Source organism: Myxine glutinosa, chromosome 1 (genome assembly GCF_964187855.1).
Source record: "Myxine glutinosa chromosome 1, kmMyxGlut1.1, whole genome shotgun sequence".
Lineage (NCBI taxonomy): Eukaryota > Metazoa > Chordata > Myxini > Myxiniformes > Myxinidae > Myxine > Myxine glutinosa.
The window spans coordinates 201,453,405-201,479,146 of NC_136261.1; the positions used below are offsets into that span (position 1 = coordinate 201,453,405).

Consider the following 25,742-nt stretch of genomic DNA (forward strand, 5'->3'; position numbering starts at 1 on the left):
TGAGGCCTTGTACCGTGTCCTACCTTGAGGCTTTGTTTTTCTCTCAGCGGTCCGTCGTTTGTGCTCCAATAACTTTCGTTTTCTGTTTTCCCAGTCTTTTCACCCCATAGCCTACTTCCTTGTTTAAAATCTCGACTCACAAAAAAACAAAACCAAAAAAACATTTCCTTCTCTGTTCTTATTCGTTGTTCTTATTCGTTTATTCGTTGTTCTTATTCGTTTATTCGTTGTTCTTATTCGTTTGTTCGATCTTCGACCACGTGTTTCTCCCCCATTTCCCCAGATAGTTTTCACTGTGAACCTTTTAAATGTTTAAACTTTCCCCTGAAGTACTGTATTCTGTCATATATTATAACACCTTTTTCTTCTTCTTCTTTAAAAGGGTGCTTTCGACTTTCTCACCAAATCTATTCATCCCCAAAAAAAATTCCATCTCTTACAGTGCCTCTTTTCTACATTCCCTAAACTCACCTGCACTCCACCCCCCCCCCCCCCCCCCCCATCCAGCGTCCTTAAACGTATTTTTAACTCGAAGGTCACAAGAAACTCATTTTGCAATAATTGTTCGTTTCCCATTAATCGTGCACTTTCCAAAATCCAATCTCACCCCTCCCCTCCAAATCTTCCACATCACCCCTCCCCTCCAAAACTTCCCCATCACCCCTCCCCTCCAAATCTTCCCAATCACCCATCCCTTTCAAATCTTCCCCCTTGCCCCTCCTCTCCAAATCCTCCCCATCACCCATCCCTTTCAAATCTCCCCCCTTGCCCCTTCCCTCCGAAACTCCCCCCACACCCCTCCCCTCCAAGACTCTCCCTCACCCCTCCCCTCCTAGACTCCCCCCTCACCCCCTCCCCTCCGAATCTCCCCCATCTCCCATCCCTTTCAAATCCCTCCCCTTGTCCCTTCCCTCCTAAACTCCCCCCTCGCCCCTCCCCTTCAAATCTCCCCACCCTCATTTCTTCTCCATTTCCCCCCTCCCACCCCTCCTCCTCAAAGCGACCTCCCCGCTTCTTCCCCCTTCCAACTCTCACCTCCATCTCCCCAAACCTCCGACTTCGCTCTTCCCCCCCCTCAAATAACACCTCATTGTGCCTCACCCATGTCACCCAATCACCATCAAACCATTTGTCCGCCCCATCCTTCCCTTTCTCCGAGCTATTCTGAAATCTCCGACACACCTTCAACAGCTCTCCCTACCTCTTCCTCCTCTTCCACATCTTACCCTACCCCTCTTCCCCCCTGTTCTGTATCCGATGCTCCCCCTTCCTCTTCATTAACGGTATGGACCTCAAACATCCGGGGCCTTCGTTCAAACTTAACTGATCTCTCCATACAGGTTGCTTCTGACAAACCAGACGTGATCTGCTTAACAGAAACTTTCCTCCTTCATGATGTCTCTGATTCCTTAGTATCTCTCCCGGGTTACTCCCTCCTCCGGTATGATAGACCTGAGCCTCGTCCTGGAGGTGGGGTTGCTATCTTTATCAAAAACTCTTTCTCTCGCCCTGCACTGCCCTCTCTCCACCTCACCCCCAGGAATACCTCTTGCTACGGCTGCCCCTTCGCTCCCACCTCTTGTTCATATGTGTGTTGTACCGTCCACCAAACAGTGATGACTCCATCGACATCTCGCTGTCTGATAATATGGAGCAACTTCTATCGACTCATCCCAACTCTCTCTTCCTCATATGTGGTGATTTCAATTGTCACCATGCCAGTTGGCTGAGTGTGGGCACCTCTCTCACCAGCCATGGCTCCTCAGCAAAGGACTTCTGCGACTCACTGGGACTGACACAATCTGTCAATTTCTCGACCCGGATCTCAATCAACGGAGCATCTTCTCTTCTGGACTTGGTTATGACTAACTTCCCTGAAAATGTCTGCTGCTCTTCTTCTGCTCCAATTGGTTCATCTGATCATGTGCTTGTTAAAGTGGACATCTCTCTGACCATTCTCAGGGAGCCTCCTTAGCGTCGACGAGTCTGACATTTCACTCAGGCCAACTGGCTTGGTCTTCAAGCAGCCATCAATCACCTGGACTGGTATCCCATCTCTACCACCTCTGACATCAACTCATCCTGGGAATTCTTCCAAAGTAAATTGCTCTCTCTCATGCCTGGTGTTGGGCTAGCGGCTAGGGTGCCGGCTTAGGATCCTAGGATCCTGGGTTCGAATCCCGGTCAATCGCTGAATTAACGCCAGGGGGGTTGACTCAGCCTGTCATCCTTCCGAGGTCGGCAAATTGAGTACCAGTTCACTGGTAATTCCCTGCTTGTCGTTAAAGGCGGCAAAAAGGGTTGGCTTCAGGAAGGGCATCCGGCCGTAAAACATTGCTTCAAAAAGGGGACCGAAAAACAACAACAACCACAGTTCCCGAAAAAGGCCAACCGCCGCTTGCGTGGAAAAATGGCCTCTAAAGGTGTTTTTTTTTTTCATGCACAGATTTATCCCATCTCATCTTCAGTTGTCATATCCTTCCTCCCGTCCATGGCACACGGAATCTTGTGGTGAGGCTGTTGCCCAGAAACAACCTGCCTTCGTCTCCTGGAAAGCAAATCCAACGGAAGGAAATCTCATTTCCTTTCACAAAGCCTGAAACAAGTGTGTGTCCACCCACAGCAGAGCCAGGAAACAATATCTCTCCGTTCTCAAGACCGAACTCTCTTATCTGTCTCCCTCTTCCAAATCCTGGTGGCGTCTGGTCAAATCTGTTTCTGGTGTTTGTTCCCCCTCCATCCCCTCCCTTACCTCAAACGGCTACACAGCTGACTCCGCACGTGAAAAAGCTGAATGCCTCAACTCTGTTTGCCTCTAAATCTTGTGTCCCAAACCCATCCCTCTCTGTACCCACCGTACCCAGTCATACCCAGCTGCTCCTGGACTCTGTGTCCTTTCCTCCTGAAAAGGTGGAAAAGTTTCTGTCAACCCTCGACTGATTCTGCAACTGGACCTGACGGCATCAGCCCACGGGTCCTAAAATCCTGTTCTTCCGCTCTTTCACTCCCTCTCTCTGTTCTCTTCACCCTCTTTTGCTCAAGGTCAACTGCCATCTGCTTGGAAATCAGCCAACATCACCACTGAACACAAAAAAGGTGCAAAAACAGATCCTAGCAACTATAGACCAATCAGCCTTCTCCCAATTATCAGCAAAGTCATGGAACCCATCATTGCTTCGGATATGAAATCTTTCCTCTTCTCCAATGGCTTGATCTCTGATCATCAATTTGGTTTCAGACCAGGTCACTCTACTCTGGACATACTGCTTCTGCTGTCTCAACAATGGATGGAGGTCCTCAATGCCAAACAGGAAATTAGAGCTGTCTCCCTCGACGTATCACATGCCTTCGATACGGTCTGGCACCCCGCTCTGCTCATCAAACTCTCCTCCTTTGGTATCCATGGAAATATCCACGCATGGCTGGCGGACTTCCTCTCTAGTCGTAGTCAACGTGTGGCCCTGAATGGGCTTCTCTCATCTCCTCTTCCTGTTCAGGCTGGAGTTCCCCAAGGCAGTGTTCTGGGCCCTGTGCTTTTTCTGGTCTTCATCAATGATCTCTCCGACTCTCTTGAAAATCCTCTCTATCTCTTTGCTGATGACTCCACTCTCTGCCGCTCCATTCCTCATCCCTCAGATCGGCAGTCTGCAGGCTCCTCACTCTCTGCAGACCTGGACAAAATCACTGACTGGGCAAACAAGTGGAACATGTCTTTCAATCCTGACAAATCTCACACTCTTACGATGTCTCTCCGAAAAGACCGACTGGACAACCCTCCCATCCACTTTCTGAATAATCCTCTCCAAGAAGTTCTGTCACTCAAGCTTTTGGGTCTCACTATCTGCCATGATCTTACCTGGGAAAACCACATTTCAAATCTGGCCTCCAAAGCCAGTCACCGACTGGGCATCCTCCGTCGTGTGAAGTCCTTCCTTGGCACACCTGAGCTCCTCACCACATACAAGGCTTTCATCCGCAGCTCAATGGAATACTGCTCTCCCCTCTGGGCTGGTGCTCCTGCCTCACACCGAGCTCGTCTCACGCTGTTGAAACCAAAGAGTTCAGAATCATTGGAATCTCCCGTGATGAAGCTACCTCCGAGCGCCTTTCACTTACTCACCGCAGGCAGGTTGGTGCTCTTTGTCTTCTACCGACTCCTCTCCGGCCTTGCTCCTCCAGCTCTCTCTGGGCTCTGTCCCCCAAATATTCCTAAAGGTCGCACAAGATCTGCCTGCAACCCTCTTATGGTTAAACTGCCAAAATCAAGACTCTCTGCTCACCTTCACTCTTTCATTCCTCTTTTCTCCCGCCTCTGGAACAAACTCCCCCACTCCCTTCAATCCCACTCCTCCCTCCAGGTCTTTAAAACAGCTGTTCACCACCATCTCTTATCTTCCCCCATCCAAAACCTTGATCTTTTCTACCCCCGCTAATTTCACCGCAAATCCTCTTTTTTGAAATACCAACTTCTTTCCTGGAAGTCCTTGGTGTCCTTGTGTTTATACTTCTCCCACCCCCACACCACTTCCCACACCGCCTCCCCCCAAGCCCTCTCCCTCCCACACATTCCCGATGTCCCTCACAAATGTTGTGTTTATGTGCTTCCCTTTCTCTCCCCATCTTGTCTACCGCTCCCCTTTTTATATACTTTGTTTGTTTGTCTGTTTGATTTGTTTGTGTGATAAATGTTAGATTGTGATAAAGACATTCTTCTTCTTCCTCCTGCTCGAACCTTCTCTGTGACCGTCACTTTCTTCAATCGCCGAGCCCCACCGAATCACCCAATGGTCGCACTTGACCAACAACGGGCTTCGGGGCGTGGCCTGCCAGTTATGATCCTTTGGAGGCGGGGTTTAGTTACCGAACGAGAATGTTTGGCCTTCTGTCAGCAATTCTGCTGGTTATGGGTGGTTAATGGACGTTGGTGTTGGTGTTGGTGTTGTTGTTGTAACGAGGGTTTTTATGGCCGGCCTTGTGGTAATTGTAAAAATATTGGGAAAAACCACCGAGGGCAATCACATACTGGAGGAAAACTAATCTTAACCCCTATCTAATTAACATAGCTTCACCCCTCGTATGAAGACACTTAAACAACTTGAGCTCCACTTTCCCTACTTAATACATCGAGATATTGCCGACTATACAATCCCTACCTGCACTATGGTATTCCATCATCTACCCCCACAAACGTAACAGTGTTCCATGAACACCGTCTGGTTTTTGAAGTGATTCTTTACCATTGAAATGGGGCCAAAAAGGATGTACTGTATAGCCTGATATTTCAAAAAGTTGTGGACTAGTTATGACAAAACTAGGCGGATGAATTTGTTTAGATGACAAGAAGCCGATTATATTTTGGTTTTGGTCTGGATGTGGCCTATCGGTGCGACACAATACGTACATTGTTCAGCCTGGTGGAGGTTTGCGCACTACTGAGTGCCATTCTAGTTTTCCTCCTGAAATTATAACCCTTAATCCAATTTTGCTTCTTTGTAAAAATGTTGGTGAAACAGCATGGTCAAAACATTTAATGCAGGTGCCGTAATATGTACAAAAAAAACGATTTGTCTGTTTGTTCTCTTTCACTTTTTAAAGTTTTGTACATGAAATGTCTAATAAATCTTACTATAATTCACCAAATGTCTTTCCGTCTGTTCGAGGGTACCGCAAAAACGGCTGAACCGATCGCAATGATATTTTGGGTGGGTATTCCTGGGACCCCTTGGAGTAAAATAGGCTATATTGTTTTTTCAATTTTTTTTCCCAGTTTTTCTAAACACGATGGAATAATATTTACTGATATGAACCGTGATGTGGCTTTTATTGAAATTCTACAAATACTGTTTAGATTTTGATGAGGATTACGAACCTGCAGCGAATGCGGAAGCGGACAGAATATGCAATGCCCGGGTTTGATAATATCCCAATACAACCGCCATTCAATCGTAATGTTTAATTGTGAAACGTTAATCGTGTTAATCGTTTTGTTAAAGTATCAATGGATGATTGGAATTGAGTGAATACAATTACGATTTTGAATTCGTAATTGTATTCACCCAACTGTACGGAACTTCACATCAGGATTTAAATATTTGTTTGTCACGAATGTTGTTAAAAGTTTATTATATTAATGTATATTTGTGATTGGAGTTATGCTGTTTGGAATGAAAAAAGAGGTATCAAGTTCAAGTGAATGACGAAATGCAGTTATGGTTTTACGTTCTAAATGTGAAATTCTCGGATCGCAATATGCATTGGGAATGGAACACACATACCCGTTTGTTTGCGAACGGGTACGTTTTTCATGGAAGGCCTTCACCAACTTGCTGTCCATGTCTGACGTGCGACTGAAGGTGCGACAGTAATGTGGAATTTATTGGTTTCATGCTTTAGCATTCGTCGTTTCTGCATTGTCTGTTTGCTTCTGGCCTCCCACCTGTGCGTAGCATGGGTACCTTACTAGTAATAACGAGCGTTACGCCTCGGTCCCCCGCCGGGGAAGTGATGAGTTGACAAAGTGGAAGACGCAGAAAACATGCTATGATATGATATTTCGCTCACAAGGTTCAGACATACATGGCGGTGGCCATCTTGGATTTTGACGTGGTGACCCAATTTTCAATGGCGTTCTTCCTTGTGCCTACATACACCCAAACACCAGATTAGAAGTTGGTACTTCGCTTATTTTTCAAGATATTTTGCTCACAAAGTTCAGACATATATATGGTAGCGGCCATCTTGGATTTTGACGTGGCGACCCAATTTACAATAGCGTTCTTATGCCGAGATACACTCACACACCAGATTAGAAGTTGGTACTTCGCTTATTTTTCAAAATATTCAGCTCACAAGGTTCAGACATACATGGCATCAGACATACATGGTGGCGGCCATCTTGGATTTTGACGTGGGTTGCACCCACACACCAAATTCGAATGCGGTCCTTCGCTTACGCACGCACGCAAGTCCGCACGCACGGACGAACGGACACACGGACGGAGGGGAAAACCATAGTCCCCCTTTCGCTCCGCTGTGCGACGGGGGACAATAATGTAGCCCTTGCAATGCATCATCAGTGTAATGGTGTCATGATGTTGGACGTTTGCAGCTTTTCTCAGTGCAGTATTTTTCTTCATTGTAGGGGTTACAGCGACGAGTGCAAGAACTGCGTGCGGGGCAGGAGCGTGAGGTAAAACGCCTTGTCGAGGCTCATCAGGCTCGGGTGGAGGCCCTTCTGAATGACCGGAGGCGGCAAGCCCTGCAGGACTACCTGTCTGCACTGGAGGAGGAAAACCCAAGGGTAAAGTAGCTTTTTTAGACTAAGGTTTTTATTCCTTTTGTGATAAGTGTGAGCATTTCACCAAGAAGTATTATGACAAAAGTCCCAAATGTAAAGCATTTATTTTCCTCTTTCTTTGCAATGCTAATTTCTCACAGCAAAATGATTTGAGGAATTGGTGTTTATAATAATTATATGATCATTCAGTTGACCGTTGAATCAATGGCAGCAAGTTCCTTGACTGCCAATCAAAAATAAAATGGTTTTTAAAAAAGGAAATAAAGAAATTCTGCAGAAAAACAACCACCCCAATGACAGAATTATGCCAGTCTGGTATTCTGGTGGTCTGTGCTGTGCTGTAGTTTACATTTACTGCACACCAACACATTTACAATAAAATGCACAATGTGAATCGAATGATTTTTACACAAGAATCATTTTATTCCTCCTTCAACTGCAAACATGTGTTCCCATGCAACATATAACTCGCGTGTATGTGGCAATATAACAAGCGTCATTTAAAATAACGTGTTCATTACGTGTCATTTCTTTCAGACGTCGCTTCCTATCTCTAATCTGATTAGTTGCCTGGTTTAGCAACGGCTCCTAAAGATTTCCTTATACCGAAGGAAATCCTTTGCTGCTGATTTCTAAAGGGTTGTTTATGCAATAGCCCTTAAGGAAATCCTTAGCTCAACGAAAAAATTTTTTACCTTAAGGAAAATCTTTCCTTAACCCATAAAGCACGTCGAGCCATGTTCGTGGTTGATAGGTGTATGCAAATGAGTTTAAACTGACGTCAACCGAAGAACGAAGCCTGACCTTTCTTACAATGTTTAATACCCGGGTAACTTATAAAAGGTTGCTTCTAATTGGTGGAGAAAAGCCGATGATGTGGGAGGGGGGTGAAGGGTGTGGGAGGGGTGGGGGGGGAGAAGACTCCCTTGAGTTTACAGAAGAACTTAAGGATATTTGTATATGCAACCATCCTCAATTTAGGATGTCCTTAAGGGAAACGTTAAGGAAATACTTAAGTTAATCAACAAATCTGTCCTTAAGGATTGTTTATGTAACAGGGCCATTCATTCTACATTGGAAGTAACCACTTTGGGAGTGGAAAAGGGGTGAGGGCAGCAGGGGGGTGGGGGAGGAGGGAAGGGTCAGGATTTTGTTCAATATACTCTGCAGTACAGCATGGCCTGAAAGTTGCTTTTATTTTATTCAAAGCATTCGTTCTTAAATTCTTTTATTTCCAGGTTTTTTTTTATGCATCTGGGTGAGATTTGTATTTTGTTAAATAATAATATAGTTCATATCAGACTTTTGGGTGCACTTTGTTTGAATGTGGCTTGTTCTGTGCACAGCCATCTCACGTGCTACACACCTTGAAGGTGTACCTTCGTGCTGAGCGAAAAGACATTCAGCACACAGCACGGCGGTTCCTGCACCTGCAGCATGCTGACCCTGCACGGGCAACCGCCCACACACACATGGTGGGGTTACAAAGAATGTTCCTTGCTTTAAAATATATAATTGGGCACTTCAACTTCAAAGTAAGATGTTTTAAAATATTCCATTGTCAAATATTTTGTAATGTAACTGCAATGTTCCAGAGATGCTCTTGTATGATTGTGAGTGTTGATCAGGTTTGATTGTGTGAAATTAACGCATGGATTTATAATTGGCCATTGCCATGCTTTTCAGCTTCAATTTTACCTCTTTGTTCTTTGACAAATAACGCTACTGCAGTGACTTTTATATCAAAAATCTCATGTTGCTTGGATAGCTTTTATCATACTAGGTCCTGTGATTTTTTTTTTTTGCTACTCGGTGGTGGTGTGTGCAGCACTTGTTTTTTGGTGAGAGCAACAGGATAATTTTTGTTGAATATTTGGGTGCAGTAGCTTTCTTCATTGAACAGAGTCGGTATTGTGCAGAACTTTTATGTGTGCATTCATTATTTATTGAGCGGTGAAGACTCTTCAATATTTGCTTGTCCTTCCATCTGTCCGTCAAAAATGAAGTACAGTCGTGGCCAAAAATACAGTATTGGCACACTTGCACTTTTTTCAAATAATGCACCATTCCATGAAATTGTTGAAATAAAAAAATGTTTTGGTATTCACATATTTCTTTGGTTTGCAGTGGAACAAAACAAAAGAACGTGAAAAAATTACTAAATCTTAGCTTATTCCACACAGAAATCCTAAAATGGCCTGGACAATATTATTGACACCTTTTAGAAGTTGTCAGAAATAATTAGATTTCAAGCAGGTGATTCTCCTTTACTTTGGAATTGAACTCAACTGTAGTGAGTTTCAGGTGTCTGCAATATAAAAATCACTCATTCAACCAGTTTGAATAGAGAAAAGGAGTCGTTCTGCTGTTTTGTGTCACTGTGTACCGCAATGAGCATGGAGAAAGGAAAGAACACCAGTAGAATTGTCTGAGGAGGTCAGACACAAGATTGTAGCCAAGCATGGACAATCTCAAGGCTATGAGCCCATCTCCAGAGACCTTGATGTTTCTGTGTCCACTGTATGCAATTTTATCAGGAAGTGTGAGGCCCATGGCACTGTAGCCAACCTCCCCAGACGTGGCCGCAAGAGAAAACTTGATCGAAGATTGCAGCGAAGGATTGTACGAATGGTGGAAAAAGCAGCTCTATCAACTGACAGATTCAAGCTGACCTTTAGACACACGGTACGACAGTTTCAGCCCACACCATCCGTCGCCAACTTGATGAAAAGGGGTTCTATGGTAGGAGACCCAGGAGGACCCCACTGCTGAGAGAGACATAAAGTCTGACTGGAGTTTTCCCAAGACATACCTGAACAAGCCAAAATCCTTTTGGGAGAATGTCCTGTGGACAGATGATACCAAATTAGAGATTTTTAGAAAACCACATCATCTCTATGTTTACAGAAAACAAAATGAAGCCTTCATGGAAAAGAACACCTTCCCTACAGTCAAACATGGAGGAGGTTCAGTGAAGTTTTGGGGTTGCTGTGCTGCCTCTGGCACTGGGTGCCTTGGATGTGTGCATGACATCATGAAATCAGGAGATTACCAAGGCATTTTGCATTGCAATGTTCAACCCAGTGTCAGAAATCTGGGTCTCCGTCGAAGGTCATGAGTCTTGCAGCAGGACAATGACCCCAAACACACTTCAAAAAGTAGCCAGGAATGGTTCAAGACAAAATGCTGAACTGTTCTGAAGTGGCCAGCAATGAGTCCAGATCTAAATCTCATTGAACACCTGTAGGGAGATCTGAAAACAGCAGCTGGGAGAAGGCACCCTTCAAATCTGGGAGAACTCGAGCAGTTTGCACAAGAAGAGTGGGCCAAACTGCCAGAGAGGTGTAGGAAGCTCATTCATGGCTATAAGAATCGCTTGACTACAGTTATTTTGTCCAAAGGCTGTGCGACCAAAAATTAAGTCTTGGGTGTCAATAATTTTGTCAATGCCATTTCTTTTTATTTTCTGATTTAAAAGGATATATTAAGTTCTGAATGAAAAACAAGGGTTCTGTAATAACAGTGAAATAAAGAATTGTGGAGACAATACTTTTGTCAATATCAACTTGTTTTTTTTTAGGGAAAATTGAGTTATTTGAAAAATTTGCAAGGGTGCCAATATTTTTGGCCACAACTGTACCTTTGTAACCCACCTTGTTTCATTCTAAAGGGTTCTGAAGTGTAATTCTTGGGGGTTCTGAAGGGTATTTATAAAGGGTAAATTGTAATGGGTTGTAAGGGGTAATTCTAAAGTGAAATTCTAAAGGGTTTCGTTCGTTTCTCGGCTTTGCATATTTCATATTACATATGCCAAACTGAACCACTTTTTTGGACATGGTGCGATTGAAATGTTTTTGGTTTTTTTTCAATAATAAATAAGTATGTGAATTTTTGACAACTTCTTGTTTGTAAAGTACTGTTCTCAAAAACAGTACTTTTCAAACAAACCTTGCTCTGCTCACCAAACTCTGCTCCTATGGGATCCATGGAAATCTCCACGCATGGCTTGCGGACTTCCTCTCTGGTCGTAGTCAACGTGTGGCCCTGAATGGGTTTCTCTCATCTCCCCTTCCTGTTCAGGCTGGAGTTCCTCAAGGCAGTGTTCTGGGCCCTGTGCTTTTTCTGGTCTTTATCAATCATCTCTCTGACTCTCTTGAAAATCCTCTCTATCTCTTTGCTGATGAATCCACACTCTGCCTCTCCATTCCTCATATCGCAGATCGGCAGCCCGCAGCCTCCTCACTCTCTGTAGACCTGGACAAAATCAGACTGGTCAAACAAGTGAACATGTCTTTCAATGCTGACAAATCTCACACTCTTCCAATGTCTCTCCAAAAAGACTGACTGGACAACCCTCCCATCTACTTTATGAACAATCCTCTCCATGAAGTTCTGTCACTCAATCTTTTGGGTCTCACTATCTGCCATGATCTTTCCTGGGAAACCACATTTCCAAGCTGGCATCCAAAGCCACTCGCCGACTGGGCATCCTCCGTCATGCGAGGTCCTTCCTTGGCACACCTGAGCTCCTCACCACATACTCCTCACCACACCACCTTTTGCCCTGTTCAAGTGACTCGTGGTTGTCCCTCTAGGCTCCCTCTCCCCATTGGTATTTTTGTGAATATAAGATTGATCTTCACGGTTCTGTTTAAATATGTTTAAACTTTCCCCTGGAATGTTTTATTCAGTCGTATATTACAACACGCTGTTTTTCTTACTATTTAAAAGGCTCCTTTCAATTTCCTCTTCAACTCATTCCATTTCAAAAAAATATTCAATCTCTTATGATTCCAAATCACTCCATGCTCTAAATTCTCATTCATTCCACCCCTCCTCCATCGTTCTTAAACGGATCGCTAACTTGAAAATCACAACAAACCCAATTTGTTATAAATGTTCAATGTTCATCTTTCATTAATCATCCACTTTCTAAACTCCCCCCTTTCCCCTCCCCTCCAAATCTCCCCACTTGCCCCTCCCCTCCTAAACTCCCCCCTTGCCCCTCCCCTCCTAAACTCCCCCCTTGCCCCTCCCCTCCAAATCTCCCCCCTTGCCCCTCTCCTCCAAATCTCCCCCCTTGCCCCTCCCCTCCAAATCTCGCCCCTTGCCCCTCCCCTCTGAAACTCCCCCCTTGCCCTTCTCCTAAACTCCCCCCTTGCCCCACCCATTCAACTCTCTCCCCCAACCCCTCCCTTTCAAATCTCCCCCCCAACCATCCCTCCCAAATTCTCCCTCCTCCCACCTCCTTCTCAAAGCTGCCTCCTCCCCACTTCGTCTCCCTTCTATCTCATACCTCCACCTCCCCCAACCTTCTACTTTCCTCTGCCCCCCCCCCCCCCCCATCAAACAACCCCTCACTGTGCCTCATCCCATCACCATCAAACCTTTCGTCCTCCTCATCCTTCCCTTTCTTGTAACTCTTCTGTAATCTCTGACACACTATCAACTGCTCTTCCTACCTCCCCCTCTCACCCTTAATCTGACCCTACCCCTCCCCTCCCCTGCACCCGATGCTCCCCCTCTCTCCTCATTAACGGTATGGACCTCAAACATCCGGGGCCTTCGCTCAAACCTGATTGATCTCTCCATTCAGGTTGCTTCTGACAATCCAGACTTGATCTGCTTAACAGAAATTTTCCTCCTTCAAGATGTCTCTGATTCCTTAATATCTCTTCCTGGTTACTCCCTCCGGTATGATAGACCTGAGCCTCGTCCTGGTGGTGGGGTGGCTATCTTTATCAAAAACTCTTCCTCACTCTCCCTGCACTGCCCTCTCTCCACCCCACCCCCAGGAGTACCTCTGGCTACGGCTTCCTCTCCGCTCCCACCTTTTGTTCATACTAGGACGTGCCCGTACGTGGGTGCCCGTTCGGAAAAACATTCCAAACCGCGTGGCAGTAACGACCACAGAACCCCCCCCTCTATTTACATGAAATGGTTTGGTCCATTCGCAAAGCCAAAGCGAACGACCACAGAACCCCCCCCCCCCCCCCCCCTCTATTTACATGAATGGTTTGGTCCATTCGCAAAGCCAAAGCGAACGGCGAACGGCTAAATCGCCATAGCTCGGTAACTACTTCTCCGATTAATATGAAACCTTGAAAAGGCACATCCTCAGGTCCCCAGCAATATACCTGGCAAGTTTCAAGTATATCGGACCCGTGGTTGTCGAGAAACAGCGGTCACAGACATACAGACATACACACAGACATACAGAGATTACTGGAATTATAGATAGATGTGTTCTGTACCGTCCTCCAAACAGTGATGACTCCATTTACATTTCGCTGTCGGACAACATGGACCAACTTCTATCAACTCATCCAAACTCTCTCTTTCTCATATGTGGCGACTTCAACTGTCATCATGCCAGCTGGCTGGGTGTGGGTTCATCTCTCACCAGCCATGGCTCCTCTGCAAAGGACTTCTGCGACTCACTGGGACTGACACAATCTGTCAATTTCCCGACCCAGATCTCAGTCAACGGAGCATCTTCTCTTCTGGACTTGGTTATGACTAACTTCCCTGCAAATGTCTGCTGCTCTTCTTCTGCTCCAATCGGTTCTTCTGATCATGTGTTTGTTAAAGTGGACATCTCTCTGGCCATTCTCAGAGAGCCTCCTCAGCACCGACGAGTCTGGCATTTCACTCAGGCTGACTGGCACGGTCTGCAAGCAGCCATCAATCATCTGGACTGGTCTCCCATCTCGACTGCCTCTGACATCAATTCTTCCTGGGAATTCTTCCAAAGCAAACTGCTCTCTCTCATTCACATATTTATCCCATCTCGTCTTCAGTTGTCTTACCCTTCCTCCCGTCCATGGTACACTGAATCTTGTGGTGAGGCAGTTGCCCTGAAACGACTTGCCTTTGCCTCTTGGAAGGCAAAACCAACTGAAGGCAATCTCAGTTCCTTCCACCAAGCTCGAAACAAGTGTGTGTCGACCCTCAGGAGTGCCAGGAAGCACTATCTCTCCAACCTCAAGATTGAACTCTCAAACCTGTCTCCTTCCTCCAAATCCTGGTGGCGTCTGGTCAAATCCGTTTCTGGTGTTTGTTGCCCCTCCATCCCCTCCCTTACCTCAAATGGCTACACAGTTGACACCGCAAGTGACAAAGCCGAATGCCTCAGCTCTGTGTTTGCCTCAAAATCTTGTGTCCCAAACCCATCTCTCTCTGTTCCCACCTTTCCCAGTCGAACCCAACTGCTCCTGGACTCTGTGTCCTTCTCTCCTGTCAAGGTGGAGAAGTTTTTTGTCAAACCTCGACTCTGATTCTGCAACTGGACCAGACGGCATCAGCCCACGGGTCTTAAAATCCTGCTCTGCCGCTCTATCTCACCCTCTCTCTGTTCTTTTCACCCTCTCTTTTGCTCAAGGTCATCTGCCAGCATCTTGGAAATCAGCAAACATTACCGCTTTACACAAAAAAGGTGCAAAAACAGATCCTTGCAACTACAGACCAATCAGCCTGCTTCCAATTATCAGCAAAGTCATGGAATCCATCATTGCTTCGGATATCAAATCCTTCCTCTTCTCCAATGGCTTTATCTCTGATCATCAATTTGGATTCAGACCAGGTCATTCTACTCTGGACATGTTTCCTCTGCTGTCTCAACAATGGTTGTTGTCTCAACAACTCACTTGACATATCACGTGCCTTCGATACGGTCTGGCACCCAGCTCTGCTCACCAAACTCTCCTCCTATGGTATCCATGGAAATCTCCACTCATGGCTTGCGGACTTCCTCTCTGGTCGTAGGCAACGTGTGGCCCTGAATGGATTTATCTCATCTCCCCTTCCTGTTCTGGCTGGAGTTCCCCAAGGTAGTGTTCTGGGCCCTGTGCTATTTCTGGTCTTCATCAATGATCTCTCCGACCCTCTGGAAAATCCTCTCTATCTCTTTGCTGATGACTCCACTCTCTGTCGCTCCATTCCTCATCCCTCAGATCGGCAGTCTGCAGCCTCCTCACTCTCTGCAGACCTGGACAAAATCACAGACTGGTCAAACAAGTGGAACATGTCTTTCAATCCTGACAAATCTCACACACTTACAATGTCTCTCCGAAAGGACCGACTGGAAAACCCTCCCATCTACTTTCTCAACAATCCTCTCCAAGAAGTTCTGTCGCTCAAGCTTTTGGGTCTCAATATCTGCCATGATCTTTCTTGGGAAAACCACATTTCCAAGCTGGCCTCCAAAGCCAGTCGCCGACTGGGCATCCTCCGTCGTGCGAAGTCCTTCCTTGGCACACCTGAGCTCCTCACCACATACAAGGCTTTCATCCGCAGCTCAATGGAATACTGTTCCCCCCTCTGGGCTGGTGCTCCTGCCTCACACCTAGCTCGGCTTCACGCTGTTGAGGCCAAAGCTTTCAGAATCATTGGAATCTCCTGCGATGAAGTTAACTTCGAGGGCCTTTCACTCACTCACCGCAGGCAGATTGGTGGTCTTTCTGTCTTCTACCGACTCTTCTCCGGCCTTGCTCCCCCAGCTCTCTCTGTGCGCTGTCCCCCCAATATTCCTTCAGGTCGCACAAGATCTGCCTGCAACCCTCTTATGGTTAAACTGCCAAAATCTAGGCTCTCTGCTCACCTTCACTCTTTCATTCCCCTTTTCTCCCGCCTCTGGAACATACTCCCCCACTCCCTTCAATCCCAGTCCTCCCTTCATTTCTTTAAAACAGCTGTTCACCACCATCTTATCTTCGCCCATCCAAAACCTTGATCTTTTCTACCCCCGCTAATTCACCCCAGAGTCCTTGCAGTGTTCATATGTTTTATACCTCTCCCACCTCCCCCCAAGGCCTCCCGATGTCCCTGCTCTCAAATGTTGTTTGTGTCCTTCCCCCTCTCTCCCCATCCTGTCTGCCGCTCCCCTTGTTTTTTGTGTTTTGTGTGTCTGTTTGCTTTTTGTGTGATTAATGTTAGCTCTTTCACGAGCCTCGATCTTGTATACAAAAAAAAAGAAGAAAAACAAAGGCTTTCATCCGCAGCCCAATTGAATAATGTTCTCCGCTCTGGGCTGGTGCTCCTGGCTCACACCTAGCTCGTCTTCACGCTGTTGAAACCAAAGCTTTCAGAATCATTGGAATCTCCCACGATGAAGCCAATTCCGAGGGTCTTTCACTCGCTCACCACAGGCAGGTAGGTGGTCTTTCTGTCTTCTACCGACTCCTATCTATCTGTGCTCTGTCCCCCAAATATTCCTACAAGTCGCACAAGATCTGCCAGTTACCCTCTTCTGGTGAAATTGCCAAAATCAAAACTCTCTGCTCACCTTCACTCCTTCATTCCTCTTTTCTCCTGCCTCTGGAACAAACTCCCTCACTCTCTTCAATCCCACTCCTCCCTCCCGGTCTTTAAAACAGCTGTTCACCACCATCTCTTATCTTCCCCCATCCAAAACCTTGATCTCTTCTACCCCCGTTAATTCACCCCAAATCCAGTTTTTTTTTTTTTTTTTTTAATACCGACTTTTTTTTTTCCCCAGTGTCCATGTGTTCTATACTTCCCCCCACTCCCCCCATCTTCCCATGCCTCCTCCCCCAAAGCCCTCTCCCTCCCACAGATCTTCCGTTGTCCCTGTTCTCTGCTGTTGTACTTGTGTGCTGCCCTCTCTCTCCCCATCTTGTCTCCCGCTCCCTTTTTTTGTATGTTTTGTGTGTCCGTGCGTTGTTTTTAACTCGACTGGACTGCCGTCCAGTTGAGTTCATCACATGCTGAACCCTCCGGCGTCCGTCTGTCGTCTGTTAACTTTTCAACGTTAACACTCCAGCGTCCACAAATATCAACCGATTCTGATCAAACCTGACAAGCAGCATCCTTACCCCAAGGACCAGGTTGGTATTACATTTCAGCCCGATCCGTTCAAAAATGGCGGACTTAGGCGACCATTTTGTTTTTGGTCATGTAAACGACGTTAACACTCTAGCGTCCACAAATATTAACAGATTTTGATCAAACTTAGAATGCTTAACCCTTACCACACAAGGTAGGTTGCTATTGCATTCCAACCTGATCCGTCACAAAATGGCCGCCATAGGCCGACATATTGTTTTCAGCTCCGAAACGACGTTAAGACTTTAACGTCCACAAATATTTATGGATTTTGATCAAACTTGGTGTGTGAGACTCTTACCACACAAGGTAGGTTGCTATCTTAAGTCAAATCTCGTACAGACAAATGACCTACTTTAAAGTTGTCCGGTCAGTTCAGTTGAGTTCTGCTTCCCTGGAAGCTCTAGTTTTGTGATTGATGTTGGCTCTCACACGAGCCTCGATCTTGTATACAAAAAAAAAAAAAATTCCAAAGGTCTTTTAATGTGATTTAATTCCTGGTGTTTATCTCTAGCCTTTTTTCTTCTGTTTATATAATCTTTTATTTCCTTATTTTGCAGGTCAAAGCACATTTGTTGGTGATCTTGGAGAGGGTAAACCAGAGCGTGTTTTTGCTGCATCACATGCCAGCCCTAAGCAGTCTCATCAACTCTGATGTTCGTAAGTAATGGCACTGTCTCTCCCATTCCTCCTTCCATCCCAACCAAATACGAATAAGATGAGAGGTGTTATACCTCAATCACTTTTGCTGGATTTCTTTTCGACAAACTTGATATATGCACAAATATAAAACAATTATCGGGTGTACGGCCTCCACCCAAAACCACATGCTGTGTATGATAGAAACTATACACACCAGTACAATTAATGTACCGCAGATAGCCAGCTTCAGGCTATCCCATGTGGGAAATAGCAGGATAATGGAAAACCCCAGGTTGAATGTCTTGGCAGCAGGCCAAGAGTGAGCGTTGCCAGAGTCTGAGAGCCAAAGCCCAGGGGTAAAACTCTAATGTATTGTCAAGTCCGTGGCCAATGAAGACCAGCCTTGGACAGATTGCCGAACAGTTACTTTAACTCTGAGGCATATACCCGAACTTGGTGGGATTATCTTTTCGTGAGTGCGGGAAAGGGCCGAAGCCTTACCTGATCAGACGGCTGCCACGGGTTTTTATTCCTCGAACCCACAAACGAGTAAACACACGACACCCAAAAGTAAGATGCAACAAATAATTAATTTATTAAAATAAACGTGAAGCAATCAAAATTGAAAGTTGAGGAAATTATAAGGCTAAGGCGAGGGACCCTCCACTCAGACACAATTACATGACGCAGGGAGAAATAAAATAAAATAAAGTGGTTTGGTGAGTTGGCCGATACTCGGCTTGCGGATGACTTGCGGATGAGGATGACTGTGAAGGGGCCCCAAGTCTCCGCGCGAGAAGCGCACAAGATGGCGCGAATCAGCACACAGCACTGTAACTGCGAAGGGCGGCAAAACATGTCCGGGTGCACCACCGCTCGGGAACACCATCCTCCCCCCGGCTGTTACACGCTCCACAAGGCTCCGATCAGTCTCCCCGGTGCACATGGCATGAACCCAGCCGTCCTCCAACCCAGCCAGAACAAGCGAGAGAGAGAATACAAGCGTGAGCGCTCGCACCGAAAGCCAGGACCAGGAGAGAGATTTAAAAAAAAAAAAAATGCTGCGACTGTCCACCACGCAGCCAGTACCAGAGAGAGAGAGGGAGGAGGGACTCACCCTCCTTTGTCACTCGCTGACGTCACATTCAACCAATCACCACGCCGCCGTGCATCATCCCATGACTCCTTAACCACTCACGAAGCTCGGGGCGTGGTTGCTCCGTCACGAGTCATCAGGGGCGGAATCTAGTCTCATCGAGAATGCTGGGGGTGTGGAGTTTACCCAACCGGCAAATGTTTGGGTCTCTGTTGGCATGACAGTGTTGTGGGTGAATGGTGGCCCTTTCGTCATCCTTTCGTTTGTAATGGTGGCCCTTTTTCGTTGATATAAAAGAGAAGCGAAAATCACAGGAGGCAATACATACTGGGAATTATGCATCTTACGCCCTATCTAACTAACACAAAAAACACCCTCCTTGTGGTGACATGCAAACACTATTAACCTGAACGTTTACCCTGCTTATGTACATCGAGGGGGAATTCTTCACGTCACACGGTCCATGCTAAACTAAACCATCTGACCTTTCCTAAGGTATTTCATCTCCACCCCTTCAAACGTGTGTTTCTGGAAATCCATATCTTTGTATCTACCTACACAGACATGACATAAGAAAATAGACACCATGATTTTAAAATAAATTTATATATTGAACATTTGAAGTACATTTGATCCATTTTAATACATACACTAGTATTTTGTAGATTTGCCATTTGCAGATTTCAACGTTTTTACTCTTTCAGGCATAGAACTAACGAGTTCCGAAATTTTCTCTTGTGGGATTTCTACCCAGGCTTCAGGCAAAATGTTTAGCAATTCTGCCCATGATGTTGGTTTCCTGGACTTTTTCCGCACAGCTCGATCCAACATGGCGCAGAGATGTTCAATGGGATTCATGTCAGCAGACTGACATGGCCATGGAAGTCGCTTGATCCCACTTCTGTCCTGCCATTCTTTGGTCTTTTTTGCAGTGTGACATGGAGCTCCATCTTCCATGAACAGAGTTTCTCTTTTGAATGTTGGCTGGTCTAAGAAGAGGTTTTCTCCTAGCTGCTCTCCCATAGCAGCCCAGTTGATGATGGTACCACACAGCAGTTCTTAAGCTAACTTGGACCTCCTCTGCAACATCTGCTGCCTTGCAACGGGGAGTTTTCTCAATGGACCGCTTGACAGCTCGAAGACACCTTTCTGAGGGCCCAGGTCAACCAGAACGGCAAGATGTGGATTCCTTGCCTTCGCGGATGAATTGCACAATCACCCGATTGACTAGAAAGCAGAATGCCAAGGTTCTGAGCTAGCTGACGCTGACCGACTCCACCTTCTGATTGGCCAACAATTCTTCCTCTTTGAAAATCGGAAAGTTTGTGTGCTGCCTGGGTTCGAGACATAGTTTCTTGTCGTACAAGACCCAGGAACTCGTTTCTGTGAATAAATAGTCTAATATTCGCACAAATCGCCAAGTAAAACTGCGTTATACAGATGAAATGAATAAATTTAAGGTGTCTATTTCCTTGTAATGTCTCTGTATATGGAAGTTACCATATATTCATCATCAGAAACAAATTCTGAGGGGGTGGGGAATTAGATTGTTGTCCTAATTGTGGATTCATTTCTTAATCCATTTCGTTCAGGGTGGATTTACCGCTCACCTTTCCACAAACTCACCGCAAACTGGATTTACCGCAAACTCACCTTTCCTGTGTTCTGACCTGTCATTACGCCAAGTACAGTAGTTTTTTCGCGTGGTATTTTTGCAGAAGCTAGGTGGGTACGGGAGCTTGCACAGTTACCATTGCATTATGTTTGTCGGGAGACTATCGATCAATGTCGGTAAATACCTTCAGGCTGTGGGAATGACGTTAATTGTAGGATTTTCCGAGAATCACCAGCTACCGTGAACCTCACAGAAAATACAGAATTTGCCGTCTTCGCATAGTATAAAGTGAAGACCTGATTCTTAAGTGGGTACAGGTATGGTACAGGTATGTATACCAAACTTGGTACAGGTATGTATAATGATGTAAAGATGAACTGATTAGATTTTGAGGGCAAGAGGTCAAAAGTCAGAGGTCATGTTAAGTACCTAATTGTTACCGAGCCAACTTGTGAACCAGTGATAGGAATGTTAGCAAACTTGGTATAAGTATTTATGATGCAAAGATTAACCGATTGGATATGGCATCAATAGGTCAAAGGTCAGACGTCAAGGTAAAAATGCGATAACATTAGAACAGCTGACGGGATTTAAATCAAACTTGGTAGAAATATGTATCATGATGTAAGCATGAACTGAGATTTTGGGGTCAAAGGTCAGAGGGCACGTTAAGTAAAAATGATTTCGTTGCCATGACAACTTAAGAACGGCTTAAGGTATCCAAGTCGAAGTTTGTGCAAGTTTGTATAATGATTTAACATTTAATAATGTGGGCTGAGGCATATCAGTTGACGTCGAAGAGTGCCGTTCTATTTTTTATTTTTTTTTATTTTTATTTTTTTTTGTCTTCAAAATGTAGGCTTGTGGAAGAGAGTTGCCAAATGTCAATGTGCTGACATTGGGGCATTGGAACAATAGGTAGACAAGCTACAGAATAACCAAACAGGAAAATAGTTGACATCTTATCTTGCGATGCCAGAATTCTGCCGCATCGTCGGAGATGCCATTGATGAACGCTTTTGATTTCCCTGGGATGTAGGATAGTCAAGTGTGATGTTGGGGTACCAGATCATAGGGGAGGGCAGTCATCCTTTGACCTACAAAGGTCTTTTGTAAGCTGTGATTAGTTCGGATTTTTTTTCAAAGGAAAGATTTGAAGCAATGGAGGATGCCCCATCTACGGCAGGCTTTGGAAGCCAGCTTTGATAGATGCACAAGAGAGGTCATGGCTGATGGTGAGAGCAGGAAATTCAGGGCCTGAATCTCTTTCCAGCAGCTGACTGGAAATAAAGGTGTTTCATTTGACAATCCTTCCAGTGAGCTGGGTGAGACTGACATTAGCCATGGTTTTAAAAAAAACGTGGCATTTGGCAGAATCACATCAAATAAATACCAGATCAGCAGTGATGCAAATTATATTATATATAATATTCATTCAGTGATGCAAATGCTGTCTTCCTGTTTGGTGGGATGGGTAATGTACTGCATAATGTACTGTCATCTGCATAAAGGAAGATAGGGTTTCCTCGGTCATAGGAAAATTATGTATAAAAACAACGAAATGAGGCTCAAGATATTGCTATGAAGCATTGCAGCTTCCACTGAAGAGGTGAAGAAAATATTTTCTATTAAATCAAAGCATGTTGACCACATGCATGTCAAAGCATGTGTAGAATAGGTCAGAGCCAGGTATGAAGATAGGTACCTTGTATGTATATAGTAGGCAGTGATCTTGATGAGCAGGGAAGGGTCTCTGTCTCTAATGCCAAAGATATGTCCAAAGAGACGGTCCTGACCTCTTATTTTAAACATGCAGCTTCCAACTATTATGCAATGGTGGTCCATATGTATTTCCACAACTCATAAATATTTGTTCATGTTGTGTCTTGTCAATTGTTTGAGGTTTTTGTGTTGCTGATAAAAACTGCAACACTTATCATGGAGTATGGTACTACTCCATTTGAAGGGATCGCAGGGTAAAAGATGGCCACCACATCAAAGGTGTACAAAATAATACTCAGTCTGCTTTATAGTAAAGTCAAAAGCCTTTAAAAGCTATAGATTTTATTCACGAGCATTTTCAGAACTAACAAGACTGACAGATGCCAGAATACATCGCTAAAGCGCAAAATCGTGTAATTGTACTTTTTTTTAAGCTCACCTGGACTATTATATCCTATTATATATTATATATACTATTATATTATATGCTATTATATCACCTGTTCTTTTATCTATTGTTCAGGTGAGCTTATGCGATGGCGAGTCGTCAGTCTGTCCGTCCGTCAGTCCGTAAACACTTGAAACTTCTTCTCCGGAACTGCTGATGGGATTGCGACCAAATTTGGCCTAAATTATATTTGTTGTGTTGTGACTAAAGTTTGTTCACGGCATTATAAAAATTGGGGTATAAGGAGGTCTACCGGGGGTCAAAGTGGATCCAGGTTTGACCCCCCCCCCCAAAATTGGAATTTGCTGTTTCCTCTGCAAACTACACACACTATTTCGATGAAACTTTACCACAACCTTCATCACCCATGATGTACCAAAATTTGTTCATGGCATTTAAAAAAATCTGCCCCTTTGGTCTACAAGGGGTCGAAGTGGGTCCAGGTTTGACCCTCAAAATAGATATTTGCTTTCTTCCCTGAAACTACACATGCAATTCCGATGAAACTTAACTACAACCTTCATCACCTGTTGTACCAAAGTTTTTTCCTGTCATTGAAAAAATCTCGGTTTAAGGTGGTCTATGGGGGGTCGGAGGGGGGGGCTTGCCCTGGCATTATTCACGGCATTATAAAACCCCTGGCGTTCACCCCCCCCGCCCCCCCCTCCCAAAAAAAAAATAGGTGTTTGCTTTTTTTCTCAGAACCTACACATAATTTTGATGAAACTTCACTACAACCTTCATCATCTGCAATTTTACTAATATTTGTTCAAGGCATTGGAAAAATTAGGGTGTGAGGAGGTACACAGCCTGGGAGAGGGAGGGTTAGAGGTAGAGGTTGCTCCCCAAAATAGATATTTTTTTTGGTTTGTTTAAAGTCTTATGATTATGGTAGTATGATTCTACATGCTGCCATGTCTTCTAGCAAGCATTGAAATTGGGTTAAAATACCTTTAGTGAGTGTAGTATACTGTTTATTCAACCAGGTGAGCGCCAGGGGTATAATTGCCCTTATGTTTTTCCTCTTTCTTTAGCCAGCCAAGCGCAATAATGGCTGAAGCTATTACAATGATTGTAATGTGAGGAAGCGACATTGTCTCTGGGTTATTGCATTCACTCAGACCATCCGGTTTTCAAAGAAATTTAACTTCATCAATCGGCAGTTATTCACGTAGCCAGCCGTTGCACACCAACCATTTGCACACGTACAGACTGGGAAGCTCACATTTAATTAGAACAGCATACGGTGGAGAGCATACCTCCGCCTAGCTGAAAAGTTTTGTTTTGTATTCCACTGATGGGCCGGATCTGCTTCCGGACTTTAACCAAAATCTATTCGTCTTTGGCACTATCTCTCAATTCTGAAGAATCACTTTAAAGAATAAAAATTCTTGTATCTGGATGTTCACCAAAAGCTAATCTATTTGTCCTTGTGACACACCCAACATGTCCACCAAGTTTCATCCGAATATGTCCATAACTTTCTTCAGATATCCTGCTCACAGACAAATAAACAGATGGAATGAAAACATAACCTCATCCACCTTCAGGGGAGGAGGTAATTAAAGTTTATGCACATTCACGCGTTCAGGCTGGCCCTGCATTTGTTTAGTACAACGTAATTATGCAACAGCATATTAGATGCATCAACATCAACCGGCAGTGTCATCTGTATTACTGATATTATGGAATACACATTTTAATTGACATATAATACATGCACGGACCAAAGTACTTTTGCACATGAGTTCCACATGACAATTTAACCACAATTTACCACATGATACTATTCACACAACCATCCATAATTCTCTTCCTCGCATGGTAGGAATGACACCACAATCCCTTTACCGAATGCCATCACGACATATTTTGACATTTTTCAGTCTCAATCCCACAACAAACAGAATACTCAATTCCACCAACCCACACTACAAATCTACAACTCCCTCCCACATAATATAAGTCATCAACATAAATCTATATCCACATATTCATAACCTTTTAAAAATGTTTTCGTTAAAACTACATGTGCAATCCTGGATCGCTGTTTTCTGGTCATGGGCTGTCCTTGGAGCCATCTGGCACACTGGCCCTCAAAGGAACCCATTAAAGAAAAGGTCACAGAGATTGATATCCGGGTTTGTTTGTCTGAGAGTCTTTTCCAAAGTATGCAGCAAAACTGTTTGTTATGACCCTGCCACTGAGTCGATAAGGGAATTGATCCAAGACGTTTTCTTCAATGTGTGGGTGCACCCTATCCTGTCGAAACCATTACTGTCCCGTGAGAAAATGTTGACTTCGCAATTCAAAGAACAATGTCTTCAGCATTTCCAAGTAGCAGTTTCCATCGACAATAACCATCAAAAGGGAGGTGCCTTATCACTCCCCATTTGGAGACAGCACCCTAGACCAACACCATCTGTGAATTAAGTGATTGTTTGCAGATCTCATGTGGGTTTTAGGATTCTATATATTGACAGAACCAGTCAAATGAAAGTACATCTTCCTCAGAACACCATAACACGTCAAGTATGGAACATTTGACTCCAAAAAATATCTTACCTAAGGCTTAATGCTATATATATTGTTATGTCGGTGGTAGAGCAATATGTAGAGCAGTTAGATCTGAGTAGGTAACATGCTTTGTGTGTCGCGGTAAGGAAAACTACCTTGTAATAAGTCCATGTGTAGGCGTTTTGTCGGTTAAGGTGTATAACTGTGAATGTACCAGGAGATTCGAGTGATAGGTAGTATAGGGGTTAATGAGTAGAGCCCTTGTATGTCTCACCTGGTAATCAAACCTCTGTCCATTTTGGCACTGCACACCACTTAAACACTTGGTTAGGATCCCTTTAGCACAATACTAATGATGCCCTTCCCCCCTGACATGACTAAGGAAGAAATCGGGCTAGGACACCGCCGACAATGGCCACCGCCATTTGCACCTCCGCGAGGCCTATCCACCTCGCATAGCACGTGCTACAACACAAGGAGCGGGAGTGAGTGACGCAGTGGGTGTGACCTGGGCGAGCCGGCAAGTCGGTGGAGGCTCTGATTGGCAGGACAGTGCGCCAGA

At 44.9% G+C, this 25,742-nt stretch overlaps 1 protein-coding gene across 1 annotated transcript in view; it reads left to right on the forward strand.

The window, feature by feature from the left end:
- Nucleotides 1–25,742, forward strand: part of LOC137413110 (amyloid-beta precursor protein) — a 132,494-nt gene that overhangs the window by 78,239 nt on the left and 28,513 nt on the right. The window contains exons 9-11 of the mRNA XM_078782453.1: nt 7,142–7,300; nt 8,644–8,772; nt 17,701–17,800. Coding sequence (XP_078638579.1) covers nt 7,142–7,300; nt 8,644–8,772; nt 17,701–17,800 — 388 coding nt within the window. The remainder of the gene's footprint in view (nt 1–7,141; nt 7,301–8,643; nt 8,773–17,700; nt 17,801–25,742) is intronic.